Source organism: Camellia sinensis, chromosome 15, assembly GCF_055761805.1.
Source record: "Camellia sinensis isolate YWXY chromosome 15, ASM5576180v1, whole genome shotgun sequence".
Lineage (NCBI taxonomy): Eukaryota > Viridiplantae > Streptophyta > Magnoliopsida > Ericales > Theaceae > Camellia > Camellia sinensis.
Genome location: NC_138975.1, coordinates 131,529,274 through 131,545,704, shown reverse-complemented (window position 1 = coordinate 131,545,704; position 16,431 = coordinate 131,529,274). Strand labels below are relative to the sequence as shown.

The window sequence follows — 16,431 nt, the reverse complement described above, 5'->3', positions numbered from 1 at the left end:
CGTCAACCATTGCCTTGCTCACATAATACACTGGCCGTTGCTCCCCCTCCTCCTCCTTTAACAGTGCGGCGCTGACGGCCCTATCGGAAACTGCCAGATATAGGATGAGCGGGTCACCAGCGGCGGGTGTTGTCAAGAGAGGTACTGAGCAGAGGTAGGTCTTGAGTCCGTTGAAGGCTGATTCACATTCGGCGGACCATTCAAAAGCCTTACCCTGCCATAGTGTCTGAAAGAATTGTCGGCAGCGATCTGTAGACCGGTTGATGAACCTGTTGAGTGCAGCGGCCATCCCCATCAACTTTTGGACTTCTTTTACTGAATGGGGGGAGCCGAGTTCCAAGATTGCTGTGACTTGCCTCGGGTTGGCTTTGATTCCTCGGTGATTGACGATGTAACCTAGGAATTTGCCAAAGCCGATTCCGAACGCACACTTGGAAGCGTTCAGTTTCATTCTGTATTTGCGTAAGATGCTGAATGTCTTTTCTAGATCGGTTATATGACTCTGTTCTTCTTTGGACTTGACCACCATATCGTCGATGTAGACTTCCATAGTGTGGCCGAGTTGCTCTTTGAACATGGCGGTGACCAATCTTTGGTAGGTTGTCCCTGTATTCTTCAGCCCAAAGGGCATAACTTTGTAGCAATAGGTTCCTCTTGGGGTGAGGAAGGTAGTTTTGTCCTGATCATCTGGATGCATGGCGATTTGATGGTGGCCTCTGTAAGCATCGAGAAAGCTCATGCGTTGATGACGTGCCGTCGCATTGACGAGCTGGTCGATTCTAGGTAGAGGAAAACAGTCTTTGGGGCAAGCTCTGTTCAGATCCGTGAAGTCAACGCACACTCGCCAAGTCCTATTTTTCTTCTTCACCACCACTGTATTGGAGAGCCACGTAGGGTAAGTGACTTCTCTAATTGCCCCGGCGTCAAGCAATCTATCTACCTCCTTAAAACGGCGGCAGTATGCTCCGCGGCTAACCGTTGGCCTTTCTGAATGATCGGCTTACATTTCGAATCGACATTCAGATGGTGCTGTGAAACTGACGGGTCTATTCCCGGCATTTTATACGGAGTCCACACAAAGACGTCAAGGTTGTTGAGCAAGAAAGAGATCAGCTGCTGCCTATCGGCCTGATTCAGAGAGGCGCCAATCATGAAGAACTTTTCTGGGATGCCATCAATGTCAACTCAGTCTAAATCTTCCGTGGCCTTCTCATTTGGATACCGCCCAACATCGTCCAGGATCTCCCGATTCGGCACCTCAATGGAGTTTACTTGCAGTTCCTTTGGCGTTCTAGCGGCAAAGAGATAACATGCTTGTACCGATTTCTAGGATCCGCGAATTTGCTCAATGCCGTGTTCTGTTGGGAAACGTAGCAGTTGATGATAGGTGCTTGGGACGGCCTACAAGGTATGCAACCACGATCGCCCCATGATGAGATTGTACAGCGATGGCAGCCTGACGACCAAGAATTCCACGTCCACCGTTCTGGAACCTGCTCGAACGGGTAAGCTGATCTTTCCCAATGGGTACTCTAGAGTGGCATTGAAGCCAAATAGTGGATAAGGAGACGGAGTCAGGTCTGACTCGCTGAATCCGAGTTTGGAAAAGGTTTTATAATACATAACCTCTGAGGTACTGCCCTGGTCGATAAGAATGCGTTCGACGGTGAACTGGTTTACGCACAGTTCAACAACCAACGGATCGATGTGAGGGAGTGTTACACCAATCAAATCAGAATCGTCAAAGGTGATACTTGGCGTTTCTCGGGGCCGCTTTGCTGGCGTGAGTTACTGTTGGGGACCTGGATGTGATTGGATTGCATGCACGGCCGAGGCTACTGGCAGGCTGTATATCATATGGACGGTGTCAAACGGAAATGCATCCTTCGGACGGGCAGGTGTTTCGACCACACTCCTCCGGACGCATTGGTGGAGACGTTCGTCCTTTGCCAACTCCTCAAGATGATTTGTTGAAGCATGGCGGCCGTCAGTTTCTTGCTGTCGGGTCCGAGATCGTCGATCATCTGCCCTCGGGGGTCGCTCAGAAGCCTAGCGCACCATTTGTTTGGATTTTGCTATTTTCGAGGCCAGATCGCGACGAAGGTGTTCGTTCTCAGCGATGATGTTGTCCAACTTCTGTTTGGTTTGCCTAGCTTGTGCCATGGTCACTTGTATTGTCTTTTACGTTGGGTTTGGAGATGAGCAGAGGTCCGAGGCAAGTCTTGCTACGATGGTTTTTGGTCCAAGCAAGTTCGCTGGAATGAGGTCACCTCTCTGTGCGGTCTCATCAGTGGCTATCGGAGGATCTTCAGTCATGCCTGCCATGGATGTATTTGAGTATTTCCACAGACGGCGTCAATTGTGGAGAAGTGGTTCTGGAAATACTCTTCAGATCTTGGGAGACGCTAGTGATCCTCAGCTAGTCACCTGAAAAGACGCAAACACTCCAGTCGGGGGTGCCAGAATTAGCACTCCGACGGACAAGTTAGTTCAAACACTCAAAATAGCTTGTCTACTAAGTTTTTGTGAAGTGATTCTTACATACCTTTCTAAATCTGTGGTTTTTATATTTATACTTGCTTTTTGGGCCTCGGGGCCTGAGCCTACTTTTATTCCATTCCCCTTTTATTCATTCAGAGCCATTAACCTCCGTCTATTCGGCTTTCCTAACGTATTTGGCGTCCTAGTCACGCAACATGGAGCTGAATAGTATCTAATTTCTGGGGTACACATCTTCCGACTGTTGTACTTATTCGGCTTCCACAAGTGAGTTGTCATCCTTTGACAAATTTAATATACTCGCATGGAATTGTTGGTATATAGTAAAAATATTTGATTTATATTTTGCATGTAAAGTGAAACACACTCAAGTGATGTTTGAAAGCAAATCATATTTTTTTTAAATATAAATATATATATATATATATATATTATTGTAAAAAGAAAAAGATGAGCTTGATGGTGGGTTTTGCATCCTTGACATTATACATATATATATAACTATAATTAATAGAAAAAGTTAGTGGAAAAGTTTGACAAAATCCTTGTGTATATATATGACATTATATTCAAAAGTGTGAATTGAACATCTTGGTAACTTGCCTGCAAAAGTTTGTCAAAGAAATGATGAACAAAGAAAAAATATGTAAAGATTGACAAAGAAAAAGGTGCCACATGGTTTATTCATTGAAAACCAAAATAGATGCCTTTTGTCTGTCAAGGAGTGTGCCCATGTGATCCATGACGTCAACAAGGAGCGTCCTACCTCTAATAGGTATATTTTTTGGTATAAATAGAAGTATTGTGTATGGAGAAAAATCAAGAACTTGAAGAGAAAAAATCTGTATGCTCCAAAATTTTGAGTGTATTGTGTTATGCTCTTTCACTTTCAGATTTAAGTGTAGTCTTTGTTCTTACACTTACTACAACAAAAAAGGGTTTTTACGACTCGCAATACACGCCGTAAAAACCCTTCTACGACGTGCAGCGCGCATCATATTATGATCAATCATGAAAAGTCATTCACTTTCAACGACATGCTTCGTACGTCGTTAAAAACTATTTAACGACAAATTTGGGCATCGTTATTACATTTTTTATGACATACTATAGTACGCCGTTAAAAACTATTTAACGGAAGATTTTGTGCGTCGTTATTACTTTTTCTACGACTACTTTTGCATGCCGTTAATTGGTGAGACAAATAACGACGTTAATTGCGCGCCGTAAAATATGTAATACAATGACTCGTTATGCTTACCATAAAATATGTAGTTTTTTTTTTTAATTTTTAAATTTAGCAGGTTCCATTTGGCCAAGTTTGTACAATCTAACAAATATTGCAAACAAGCATCACAAAACATCAATCAACCACCAAAATATTGTTTGAAACATCAAAAAGAAACTATATCCATAAATTATAAACATCCAACAATTGTCTATACATTCCAATGATTCGAAAATTATATCCTTAAGTTCTAAACTGTACAAAAAGTTTAAACCATCCAAAACTATGCATATCTAACTTTTTAAACATATCAACAACTATTAAAAGATTATCTAAAACTATCGACAACAGTTCTTAGAGTAGTTGCAGCTCCAGCTGTTGCAAATCCACGTGCTCCTATCATAGGAAGGAGGGTGCCCGATGTATGTGTTAAGGCACCTAAACCCGCGGCAATAGTTGGAGTAACTAACCCTGTTGCATTTATTGTCTACATGACAAAAAAAAACTTCACATAAGTACAAAAACCGATGACTCAAGGACAAAAATATTTCTTAAGGTATTAAGAAATGATCAAGAAAAATTAAAACATCAACAAAATATTTTCAAAATTAATAAGATAATTCAATAGCCCCATAAAAGTAATGTCATAATGAAAAATTAGCAAAAATTCAAGATCTCAATAGTCTCAACATATATGCAAATAAAATCCACATAAAGTAAAACCTTTTTTTTCATACCTCAAATGAAGTTACCTCTAATGAAGTTACCGCTTTTGTTGCAACTAAGGCTGCAAACAAACCGAGCTGAGCCGAGCTTTACTGAACTCGAGCTCGGCTCGTTTACTTATCGAGCTTGTTTATTGAGCTCAAGCTCGGCTTGATAAGAAACTGGGTTCGAGCTCAGCTCGGCTCGTTAACATTAATGAAACTCGAACTCGGCTTGACTCGATAATTTTTTTTTAAATATTATTTATATTATTTAAATAAAAATATTATTTATATATATTTATATATTATTTAATAAATAAATAAAAAGGTCCTCAACAACATTGCTAGAAAGAATATACTAACTGGGATGGTGTAGAAAGCTCTAAAACTGTCTTATGCAACTCCTTGAGGGCACCGAAGTCTCCATCTCCTGAGTTTTTCTTCAGTAGTTGTTACTTCTCTGCCACGTTCTACCAATTAAATACAAGAAGCAATATGCCATCAAAATTAAGAAAGAGCATTAAGGTAAAACAAACCACACTCACACCAAATTGATACAAGAGAAGATTTCCATACTAACAACTTAACAAAATAACTCGAGCTGCAGAATGGACCTTGCAAGGTTATCCAAAGATTATGCATAAAAAAGTTCAGTTAATGAATACTTGACCCTATCCTTCTAAAGGTTTCAGGGATGGTAGCATCTATCATGAACGAAACCTTCTAATTGCACTCAAATCCCAACTGCTTGATACCGGATTATTACCTGAAATTATTCCAATCATTAGAACAATTTTTTATTATCCTATAAAACACACACACAAAACCAAAAGGAAGTGCCAATTTAAAATTTCAGCATAGCATATCATTTTTATTTAGTTGTCTTAATTTAATCTTCATATAATTATAAACTTTCCCAATAATAAAAACTAATATGCAACTTACCAGGTGGAACTATGGGAAGTGCCAATGCATCACTTTCTTCTAGTTAGGCAGCTTTAGGATTTATTTCATTTAAACCCTGCACTCAAAATGTGCAAGAATCATGAATATACTAATCAGAACAACAAACCCAATTGCAAATAGAGCAAAAGGAAGCTCTCATTACTGTGAATCCAAATTTGATCCAATTAGAAAATCCAATTCGACCCCGAATACAACAGTTCCTAGTTTTAAGGAAATTACACAATAATTAATTTTAAAGTTACTTACTAACAGATCCTTAGTTTGGTCAGTTGATATGAATGGTGGAACTTCCTCCTCCTCAGGCTCAGGCTCAGGCTCTTGTTGTGTATCTACTAGTGTTTGTTTATCTTCAGCTTCTTCAACTTCTTGTTGTTCACTTTCTTCAGGGGCAGCTTGCTCAGGTTCTTCACTTGTCTCCTCATACTCCTATATTGTTGTTAACAACCGAATCAACACAAACATTCCACAAATAAACAATGTCAATACCCATCTCATTCATTTTTTTTCATGTGTCCCCCAATGTGTCGTATCATGATTTTTTGAAAATCATTGCGTTAGCATATCCATGTTGTGTTGTATCTGTGTCCCATGTCCATGTCCATACTTCATAGATTTATATACATTGCAAATACAAATATATAATAAAAAATTCATATTCCTGCTGTCCATATCCTAATTTTTTTTTTTTTTAAAAGATAGTGCCATGTGTCCGTGTGTGTATATGTAACTGTATTTGTGCTTTCTAGGTAATCCTGATGTAAGTGAATCAAGGCTATCATGAAGTGGATCCAGTTTAGAAAATAAAATCATTTTTAAGACCTTGATTTTGCACAGTCTAAAACATTTTTTAATATTTACAATATTATCAAGAATTAATCCAGATCCCTTGTGGTTCAACACAAAGGTCAGTCTAGAAAAGCAACTTTTTGAATCTTTGTTAAAATGACTCACTGAGAAAGGAAGTTTGCATCAATAAAATTAGGTAATACTTCTTAAGAGACTTGACCCAATCAGAGTTTGACCTAAATTCTTATAATCCATTGTATTCATATATTTAGCTAGGTTTCTACATCTATGCAGTATACTTTGGCAACTATTAACATATTACACAGTGAGGGCTCAGGAACACAACATGATGAAGATATAATATTTCTACCTTAATCATACTCAATCTCTCTCTAAAATATGAAAGCAATAGTAGTTGTGGTGAAACCTAAACAGAAAGATAAGTTTCCTCAACAAAAAAATAAAGAAGAAAAAGGGCATTTAGTGACATTATAACAAACATTTAAATGACTGAAGTTGTGTTGTCATGGTAATAAGACATCTCAACAATTTAGAGTTTTACTTCAGCTATAAATTCTGCACAATACTCAATCTACCTAATTCTATTTTGGACAACTAGATTTCAGAATATATTGAGTGAAAGTGTATGAATTTCCAGAAATTTAACAACGAATAGTAATCAATAAAAAGTATATGGAATTTTGACGATTCACTTTTCCTTTGGCTGAATATTTCCAATGAAATTCAAGTAAAAGTAGGCCAGATGATTAATACTATGAATTAGGTCCCGGCCTCAAGTCCACTTATGACCTAGCAAAAGAGATATTAGAATGACAAAATAGATTTATGACAATTTTAAACAGTAAAGTTGCTGATTTCAGGCACTAGTTTTGACAATTTAGAGGGTGAGTTCACAATAAGCCAAGAGGAAAGCACCAAAAAATTGAAAAAAGAAAATAAAAAGAAAATCACCAACCATGTGGCAAATTTTGGGTGCATTTACCCATGGAAATGACATGATACAATGCCATGAATCTGATAAGGGAAAAAACAGAGCATGAGCATGAGCATGAGCATGAGCATGAGCATGAGCTTGAGCCATAATTGCTTAAATAGAGCAACAAAAGCACTACATTTCAAGGTATACCTCCCAAACATGACAGGAATAGTATCAAAGGTGAGCCTTCCTCTAGATTGTCTTGTAACCTCATTCCACACATTATCAAACTCTTTTATTCTAATGCTATCCAGAGGCCAGAAGTAGTGAACCTGCAGATTAATGAAATTTTAACTACATAAAAGAGATTTAAACACAGAGTTGCATGGTATAGCTATTAATTTTCATTTGTTTCATTTTGTTTTGTCAATAAGCTAAGAAACAAAATCTTGGTGGCCACTGGTCAAATAAAAAATCAACAAAGCTAACATATAATGCAAGGTGGATATACAAGAGACCAACACATTTTAAAATAATGAAGACCTTGACAAAGCTAACATATAAAAGTCACGTTGACTACTTTTTGGTCACATAAATCAATGAATTATATAAAAAAAATATAAAATATAAAAAAATTGAACAAAATATTTTGAAGGATCATAGAAATCTAAGTTTGGCTTAGGCAATTAGGAAACCAATCACATATCAATAAAGAATCACTATGAGGATTGATAAAAATTATAACAGCTCAACAACTAACATTAGTAAGATAAAAAAAGCCCCATTTGCTAGAGCTAAAATGGTTCCAACTTTCAAGACAAATTGATTTCCTTTGCTCTTATTTCTCAAAGAATCAAGATATGAAAAGACCTAGAAGAGACTAAACATTCAAAATAAACTTTCTGTTTTCAGATTATGAAAATTGAAAACAAAACCAAACTGAGTATCAGACCTTCTTTCATTTATTGAATTTTAAGATGTAGACCAAATAATAATTTATTCCCATGGTCTGTGGGGGTTGCATTAGTATGTTTAGACTTTAGATAGCGCCAGGAAAAGTTTGATGATCTATTTTGACATTTTCACATTGTCATAAGTTGATGATTCCTTATGATTATGTTTTATTAAATTCTAGTTTGGGACTCTAATATATTAGATTGAGCAATGGTTAAAATGGTGAAAACTGATAAGTCAAGAAAATAGGTATCTACAATTTACAATTATGACTAACCCCATCTAAACCGATGTTTTTGTTTTGTGCCATTATAGTAGCATGCAATTAACAGAAACCAATGCCGCAAGGTCTAATATAGACTTGGCTTTCCAGCTGACATGAAAATAAAAGTAACAAACAATTATATTAATTAGCAGAGTTGTAATAATATAGAATTACAAAGATCACCTCAAGTATCTAGTTCCAGTGGATCTAGGAACCCATACACTTTCACATGGCCATTTGAATATGCAGCAACTTGTAAGGAAGTCAAAGAAAACACCATAGACATCATCAAAATCACAATTCACAATTCCTTGTTGTACTATGTTTCTGTAGAGCAATACATCTAAAATAATAATAAAATAAAAACTGACAGCATAAATTATAGAAACTTGAAAAACCCACAACTATTTAGAGCAGAAAAGAGGGCTATTACAAATTAATACAAAAATAACCACATTTCAATAACCCTTGAAATCTTATTCTCATAGACCCATCAAAATTCACAGGAAAACAATAACTCAATTTGCTCTTGTCCTTGTCCAATCAATCCATGTTTGCAACAGAGGCAGTGTAACGCCCTCAAAAAAATAACATTAAACCCATCAATATAGACATGCATTGATATATAGAAGCTCCACATTCTTCTATTCATCAGAGTTCCAATACCAAAAAGTATTACATGTTAACGACAAAAGCAAATGCCCTAAAGGCTTACAGCTTTTCAAGTCAACACTTGGTTACAACAAAAGAGTGCTAACTCATTTACACATTAAGCCCTTGGCTTGAATATATATGTAATACATCAAAGAAAATAAACAACAAAAATCCGCCCACCTCTAGCCTCCCAAGCTATGTCCTTGGAGGTGGCATGCTGCCTGTACCTGAAAAATGATATTCCCATATAGGGTGAGCCACAGCCCAGTAGAAATACACTAAACCAAATATGAACAATGACTAAAAAATTAGCAGTTGATAGATGGCCAACACTGATACTTTCCCCTATCACACTTTACGGTTTCATGACATACAAGTCCATGTTACAATCCATTTTCCAATTCTTTTCAATTCTCAATTTATAACCATGGCTCAGAACCTGGCCAAACAACTCATATGAGACAGTAACTCATATTAAGTACTTTCCCATTACATAATAGATAAGCACACAAACTATATCATCACTTCCATAGATATGCATAAGAGCACTATCACACTTCCAAAGACAAGCATATGAGCTCTGTCAACACGTTACTAGATAAGCATATGAGCTCTATCTATGGAGTCCATCCCCTATCTTCTCCCAACAACATCCGGTTTAGAGGTCCATCCCCTATCTTCCCCTAAACCGTGGGGTACATCCCCTATCTCCTCCAACACGACACAATGCATATAAACAATAATTATACACATCATCACACAACACATAAATTTAATGTATTCTTTCAACCGTCATACTCAATGACACATTCCAGTAATTAGTTTCAGTTTGCCTAATCATCATGCATTGTTTACAACAATCAAGACTATCCTCCACTGATAGCCCAAAGCAGTTATTTCTATACAGAAAATAAATGCAACAATGGATATATATAATCAACATTTCAACCAGGTAAGTGATAAATAATCCAACTACACCTTTTAATTCCATACATTTCCAAATCAATTTCTCATTCCTTATAATTAATTATGCGAATTAATTAACCAATGTAACTAGGGCATAATTCCATAATTAACATTTCAACCCTTAGGTTCCATTTTCATTAATGTCTTAACATTAATTTCACTTTTCCATGCCAAACATGCATTTAGGTTTTATATAAATAAAAACTCCAACTTTTGTAAAATTACACAAAGGCCCAAACTCTCTCAAAATTACCCAACAACCCCCAACATATCAAAATGCAAAAGTTTAAAGACAAAGCTCATAAAGAGGAGTAGGATATCCCTACCTCGAAGTTAGAGCTCGGATGGAGAAGAGACCAAAACCAAAATGCTCCAAAGACCAAGATTTTCGGATCAAAACGACGCCCTCGACGATCAACACAACTTTTACAAAGGCCGAAGAGAAGGAGGACACTCTAACTAGATCAAACCCTAAAGAAAAGGGAGCTTCTAGAGAGAGGGGCTCTCAAAAATGGGTTTTAGAAAAAGTAGGAGAGAGAAAGAAAAGCGAAAAGTGATTTAAAATCACCCAGCGGATAACTCATATACGTATGACCTGCTCGAGCGAAGAACACAAAGGTCGAGCGTCAAGAACAAAAATCTGAACACGCTTGAGCGCAATAAGGCCCGCTCGAGCGCCAAGACACAAGAATAAAGCACTTCCGCTCGAGCGCGAAAACCAGTCCGCTCGAGCGTAGATTTCCCCCCCCAGAACTTATACCCATAAAGTACTACCCGCTCGAGCGCCACCAAACCCGCTCGAGCGCTACCGCTGGAGCGTAAACAAACCCCCTTGAGCGTAAAAATCACATCTGCAGAAGTTTTGTAGGAACACGAAGTACTGGAGGTGTGCAATCCCCGCTCAAGCGCAAGAAGACCCGCTCGAGCGGATCGCCTAAAAACTGGACAACAAGGAATTGAAACCAAAGCCTAACTAACCTGTAACAACCCTGCTCAAAACATCCTAAAACTCAATCAAGTGGAATTAAAGGACGGCAAAAAGATAGAAACCACTACCAACTTCACGGAACCGAGTCCGGAATACAACAGAACAGTAAAGGGACAACCGGGATCGTTATAGGCAGATAGTCAAGGGCATGTTTGGTTTGTTTCTCAAAACATGTTTTTGGAGAAAAAAATTCCAATAACTTGTTTGGTTGAATTTTTTTTAAAAAAAATTCCAAAATACCCTAGAAATCAAAACATGTTTGGCCTCAGATATTTCAAGATATTTCATCAAATTCCTTATTGTCAAAAACCCTAGAAATCAAATCCTAGCATCATATATTAGCCAAAATCAAAGTGCGTATCATAAACCCCCAAAACACTAGAAAGCAGAGACCCTAAATCCATACCTGCTTTTTGGGTCAAACCCATTTGCTGTCGATCCACTCCTGGTGAACTTGCAACTCCGAAAACCCAAACTCGATCTTGTCGGGACGGTTCTAGAAGGTGACTACGAACTTGGAATTGTTGAGAACTATGGTGATGACACCAATCCACCATCCATCACATTAAGACACATCGACGACATTGTATATTTCGAAGGAAAGAACAAGGTTAGACTCTGAAGGAGGAGGCAAAGGCCTAATGAAATCGGGTTTGATGTGTTCTCCCAAGGGAGTAAAGCCATCATCGTCTAAGAAGCTCTGGTACTCAACGAAGAACTAGTCGTTCTTTTTCTTCGAAGATGAAGCCCTAGAAGAAGAAGGGGTGTCCAGAGATGATGACAGCACATAGAGGTGGAGAGATAGTGTGGTAGAGAAAGATAATGAGGGCAGAAGGCTTTTGATTTTTTTTTTTTTTTTTTTTGGTGTTTGGTTCTCAAAATTTTTATTTTAGTCATACTATTCATGATAGAAATTGCGTATCGTGAAAAGTAAAATACTTTTAACGGCTAGCATATGTGCGTCATGAAAAATATACTTTTTAACGGTTGACTTTTTGTGCGCCGTAAAAAGTGTAATATTTTTAACGGCTGACTTTTTGTGCGTTGTGAAATGTTCAATATTTTTAATGACTGATGTACGCGTGTCGTGTATAGTTGATGTATTAACGGCATGTTATATGCACATCGTAGAAAATTTTATTATTTACGGCTGACATTGTAAGTCGTAAAAAAATCATCATTATTAGTATTCACGGCCTACGCAATAGACATGTCGTGGTTAAAAAAGTATTTACAACTTGCAAAAAAAGTAAGTCGTAAAAGTGAGAAACTTTGGCATGCATTTATTGTATGTCATTGATGTTGTGCCATAAAAAGTCAGTTTTGTTGTAGTGACTTTCATATTTACTCTTTGTGAGCAAAGTATTGTAAAAGAGGGTTAAAGTACCTCTTATTTTTAGTCCTTATTTCGTGAGAGATTTTTGTAAGAGTAAGGTATTTATTATTGAGTGAGGCTCAATAGATAAAAGTAAGACCTATGGAAAATCCACAAGCTTGGTGAAGCCTTGGTGGTGTATTGATTTATTTTGATAGTAAAAAAATTCTCAAGGAGGCTCCTTAGGGAGTGGACGTAGGCCCGACGTATCTGAGTAATGCCGAATTGTGCAACATTGAGGCCGTTAATTAGGATCTCTTAACTTTAGTTGCTTGTCAAATTATATATTTTATGTGTGTTTAATGTCAATTAGGTTGTACATAGTTGGAGCATAAAATGGGTAAAATACAGAATTTGGAAAGAAAAGAGCTTCCCGCACGTGCATTGACTTTTTTTGCATGTGCGTTGACTTTTCTCGGAAAATAGGCTTGATGTTTTAAACCTGTTTGAAAGACAGTAGAGATATAAAAAGGCAAGAAAGGGGCTAGATTAGGGTGCTGAAATTTATTTCTAAGGAAAGGGAGGCTAGGGTTTTGAAAATGTGATTTCTCCTCAAGCTTAAAGGACAACTTCCATGGGGGTTTCTTTCTCATCCTCTTCCTCTTCCCACTCCTCCATCAGTGGCTAGTCTTCTTTTCTAGGGTTTTGATGAAACCCTAGCCATGTAATAGGATTTTTCATAAGCTTTCATTGTGAACCGGTTTGAATTAATATATTGATGATTTAGAAGTTTTTATTCATTGTTCTTTTCATCTCTTTAAGTATTTTACTCTCTATGATTGTTTAATGCTTTTCGTACATTAGTTTTCTTTGCGTTTATATTCAAAGTACGAGACGCGTCACGCTATCAGAGATGGGTCGTGTTGCTACCGTAGCTTAGAGCAAATGCCTCGTGCTACTCGGGATGATTCGTGCCTGTACGTTGAATGCAACAACCCTCTTGATCAATATTTCAAACCGGACTGCAATTATTGGCCGATGTTTAATCTCATTTATATGGTTAGTGGTGAATTATTTGCCCTAGGATTTTTTTCCAAAAATCAATCTCTCAAACCCTAATTTTAATTGTCAATTTAATTTCTCAATTTCATTTAATTCTTGTTTAGTTATAAAATCTCTAAATCTTTTTAATCAAAATAAATTTAAGAATTTAGCGATTAAATTAGTTTAATTTCACAATTGTCCGTGTGGATCGATACCTGGACTTGCCATTATTCTAAAAAAATTTGGTATAGTTTAGTGTTTAATTTTAGTGTGTGTAACGACCCATCAAATTTTGGCACTATTGCCAGGGACTTCTAGCAAAATTGAGTAATTTAAAGTTACATTCCTATTTTAATTTTTAGTTTAGGATTTTATATTTTTGTGTTGCTAAGTGTACAGAGCGTTTGAAAGTGGAGCTATCACCGAAGTGCAAGCGAAGCGCAACCGAGCTCTAAAAAAAAACAAACCGCAGCACTAAAGTGCCAAAAATGAAGCAAAGCACCAAAGTGCTAAAAAAAAAGATAAATCTTAATTGGAGATTGGAGACAACGTCTACACGTCAAGCACCCGCAAGACGAGTAAAGCGTTTTTATTAAATCACTGTGAGTATTTCTCCCTTTGGTATTTTGCTTTCATAACTTAGTGCATAGAGTTGGAACTTAGTGTGTGTGTGTGTGAGTAGTGTATGCACCAACGCTGTTCTTGTCGCCCTGAATTGTGGAGTTTGGACCTTGAACTAGAAAGGACTCTTAGGAAACTTAGAGCCTCTGCCTGTGTTCATAGGCTTGAATATTCATATACGTACTTTGAACCAATAGAGATGGAAAACCCGAATGGCCTAAATGGGCCCAATCGGACCGTTAAGGATTACTTCACACCCACTACATACACATCACCGTCATACATCCAATTACCCAACACCATTGCTGCTCATTATGAGATTAAGTCCAGCACCATACAAATGCTCCCATCATTCCGTGGACTAACTCATGATGATCCTTATAAACATTTGAATGAATTTCTGGAAATTTGCTCTACAGTGAGGATCCAAAATTTCATAAATGAGGCCTTAATGTTGCGATTGTTCTCATTCTCATTAAAGGACAAAGCCAAACACTGGTTGAACTCCTTACCTGCTAATTCTATCACAACTTGGGACCAATTACAGCAAAAGTTTCTGGAGAAGTATTTTCCCATTGGTAAGACCAACCAAATTAGGTGAGCCATCACCAATTTTGCTCAAATTGATGGCGAGCAATTTCACGAGACATGGGAGACACTTCGTGACCTTTTCCAACAGTGTCTCCACCACCCAATGCTTGATTGGCAACTTGTTCAGACCTTTTATTATGGCTTAACTGAGCCTCACCGCCAAATGGTGGATTCATCTTGTGGTGGGACATTCATGTCCAAAATGATGCCGAGGCATGGCAATTATTTGAGAACTTAAGTGATAATTCCCTTCACAATGCCTCCGCAGCCCAACAAGTCTGGTAACCAGTAGTTGGAGCCCCAAAGAGAGAGGGCATTTATGAGGTCGGGCAAAACCTAGAGTTAACCCAACAAGTGGAGGCATTGTCCCACAAAATAGACCAATTATTAACGGTAGAACATGCCTCTAAACAGCAAGATCAGCCTCAATTTCACAAGGCGTGTGCTGTTTGTGTGAGCCCTGCTCATGACTTGAGTGAATGCCCTTCGGCATCACAATTTCCGGAATTAGTTCAAGAGCATGTGAATGCAGCTCAAGGATTCTCCAACCCGGGTAATGACCCATATTCCAACACATATAATCTGGGATGAAAAATCACTGTAATTTTTCATGGAGACCTTCTTGTAGACGTACCCGAACGTCCCGGGAGGGAAATCCCGATTTGTTCATTTAGGCTTACTATAGTTCGGACTCAAATTGTTACGGTTCTTAATCTGAACCAAAGAGTCCAAATCCAGGAAATCGTTTTGGAAAACAAATTTTTGTAAAGAAGTGCCAAGCATGGACTACTTTGCCAGATACAGAGTCGCCACCTAAATATTTTATTGGGGGAATTTAGGAAACCCTGACTCGTTTGCCTAAGGCCACATGTCCGTCATCACCAAAGTTGTCTCGGCTCGAGAACTTGGGTACGATTGGAGAAGGTCAGCTATGAGCACCCCCTCTCGCCCGATCCGAAGATCGGCCTCTACTAACCATGATATCTTGTTTTGAAAACATTATGTGTTCTTATTCTGATTATTAGCCTGGATTTACTATGTGATGCGCACAGCACAAAAGTATAGACTAGATCGCCTAATTTGGAACAAAGCATCGCATATCTGTTTGTTTGGAAATGATTTGAAATCTGCTACTCACGAGTAGGCTAAAACACGGATTTCAATGAGTTGTTCCAACTCAAACAATCCAACCTTCACCCACAGGCATTCAGGAAGTAATATCACATAAAGATATAGCCACATGGTAAGCATGCTGTCATGTTAACATTCACACTCATGCGAGATGCTAAAGCATAAATACTTACATCGTACTCCGTGCCAAAGCAATGAACTAGTTAGTAATCATGCATGATCCTAGTTCAAGTTAACAAATGGCTAATGCATCGCATACCGAATATCATTAGAACAGGCTCGGCTAATCTAAGGATGACATGTGAAATGCAACAACTCGATGCACGTATTTAAGTTTGGAATTGAAATACTATGCGGTTAACATGATGCGCCGAGCCCGGTGCATGCAAGACTGATGAATGATGCACACATGCATAGCATAAGGCATGCTAAATTAAACATGCCCTAATACTAACCATCAAAGCAGGTAAGTAAAAGGGAGAAAGAAGTGAGGGTTGGAAGACATGCACACACGCACCCACACTTATTACAAATTCGCCCTCGCTCGGAGGGACCAAAAGAATAATACACTTTAATTAACCTACAAGCTAATTAAATAATTTACAGACCACCTAATTAATTAACAAATCAATTAAGCTAAGAAAAGCATTAAAAGGCCTCGGGAAGAGGGATGCACGCGTGCTCGGATTGGCTTCGCCCGGAAATCCAATGCCATGCACAAGCTGTCTCTGTTTTCCCTACTCTGCTCCTCTGAAAATGGCACAATTCCCAAGGTATAC

At 38.0% G+C, this 16,431-nt stretch overlaps 1 protein-coding gene across 5 annotated transcripts; it reads right to left on the bottom strand.

The window, feature by feature from the left end:
* Positions 1-3,928: 3,928 nt before the first annotated feature.
* LOC114309193 (uncharacterized) lies at positions 3,929-11,774 on the bottom strand. Of its 5 annotated transcripts, XM_082909086.1 has the most exons (8): positions 8,526-8,899; positions 7,334-7,455; positions 7,163-7,221; positions 5,647-5,826; positions 5,380-5,455; positions 5,015-5,200; positions 4,798-4,904; positions 3,938-4,214 (listed from the first exon to the last, which is right to left on the bottom strand). In XM_082909086.1, exons 2-5 carry the CDS (start codon positions 7,404-7,406, stop codon positions 5,423-5,425), a joined length of 345 nt encoding a protein of 114 aa, XP_082765212.1. In that variant the 5' UTR covers positions 7,407-7,455; positions 8,526-8,899; the 3' UTR covers positions 3,938-4,214; positions 4,798-4,904; positions 5,015-5,200; positions 5,380-5,422. The 5 variants fall into 5 exon arrangements, 4 of the variants coding, with proteins under 4 accessions (XP_082765214.1, XP_082765213.1, XP_082765211.1 ...); XM_082909088.1 differs by lacking the exon at positions 8,526-8,899 and adding an exon at positions 11,357-11,774 and having other exon boundaries at positions 3,929-4,214; positions 4,798-5,200; XM_082909087.1 differs by lacking the exon at positions 8,526-8,899 and adding an exon at positions 8,355-8,496 and having other exon boundaries at positions 3,929-4,214; positions 4,798-5,200.
* Positions 11,775-16,431: the final 4,657 nt, after the last annotated feature.

Excerpts from the sequence above, each read along its gene's own strand:
- LOC114309193 (XM_082909088.1), bottom strand. The coding sequence starts at position 7,406 with ATGTGTGGAATGAGGTTACAAGACAATCTAGAGGAAGGCTCACCTTTG. Across the intron at positions 5,827-7,162 it reads CACCCAAAATTTGCCACATG|GAGTATGAGGAGACAAGTGA; the intron begins GTTGGTGATTTT and ends ACAACAATATAG. Across the intron at positions 5,456-5,646 it reads ACCAAACTAAGGATCTGTTA|GGTTTAAATGAAATAAATCC; the intron begins GTAAGTAACTTT and ends TTTTGAGTGCAG.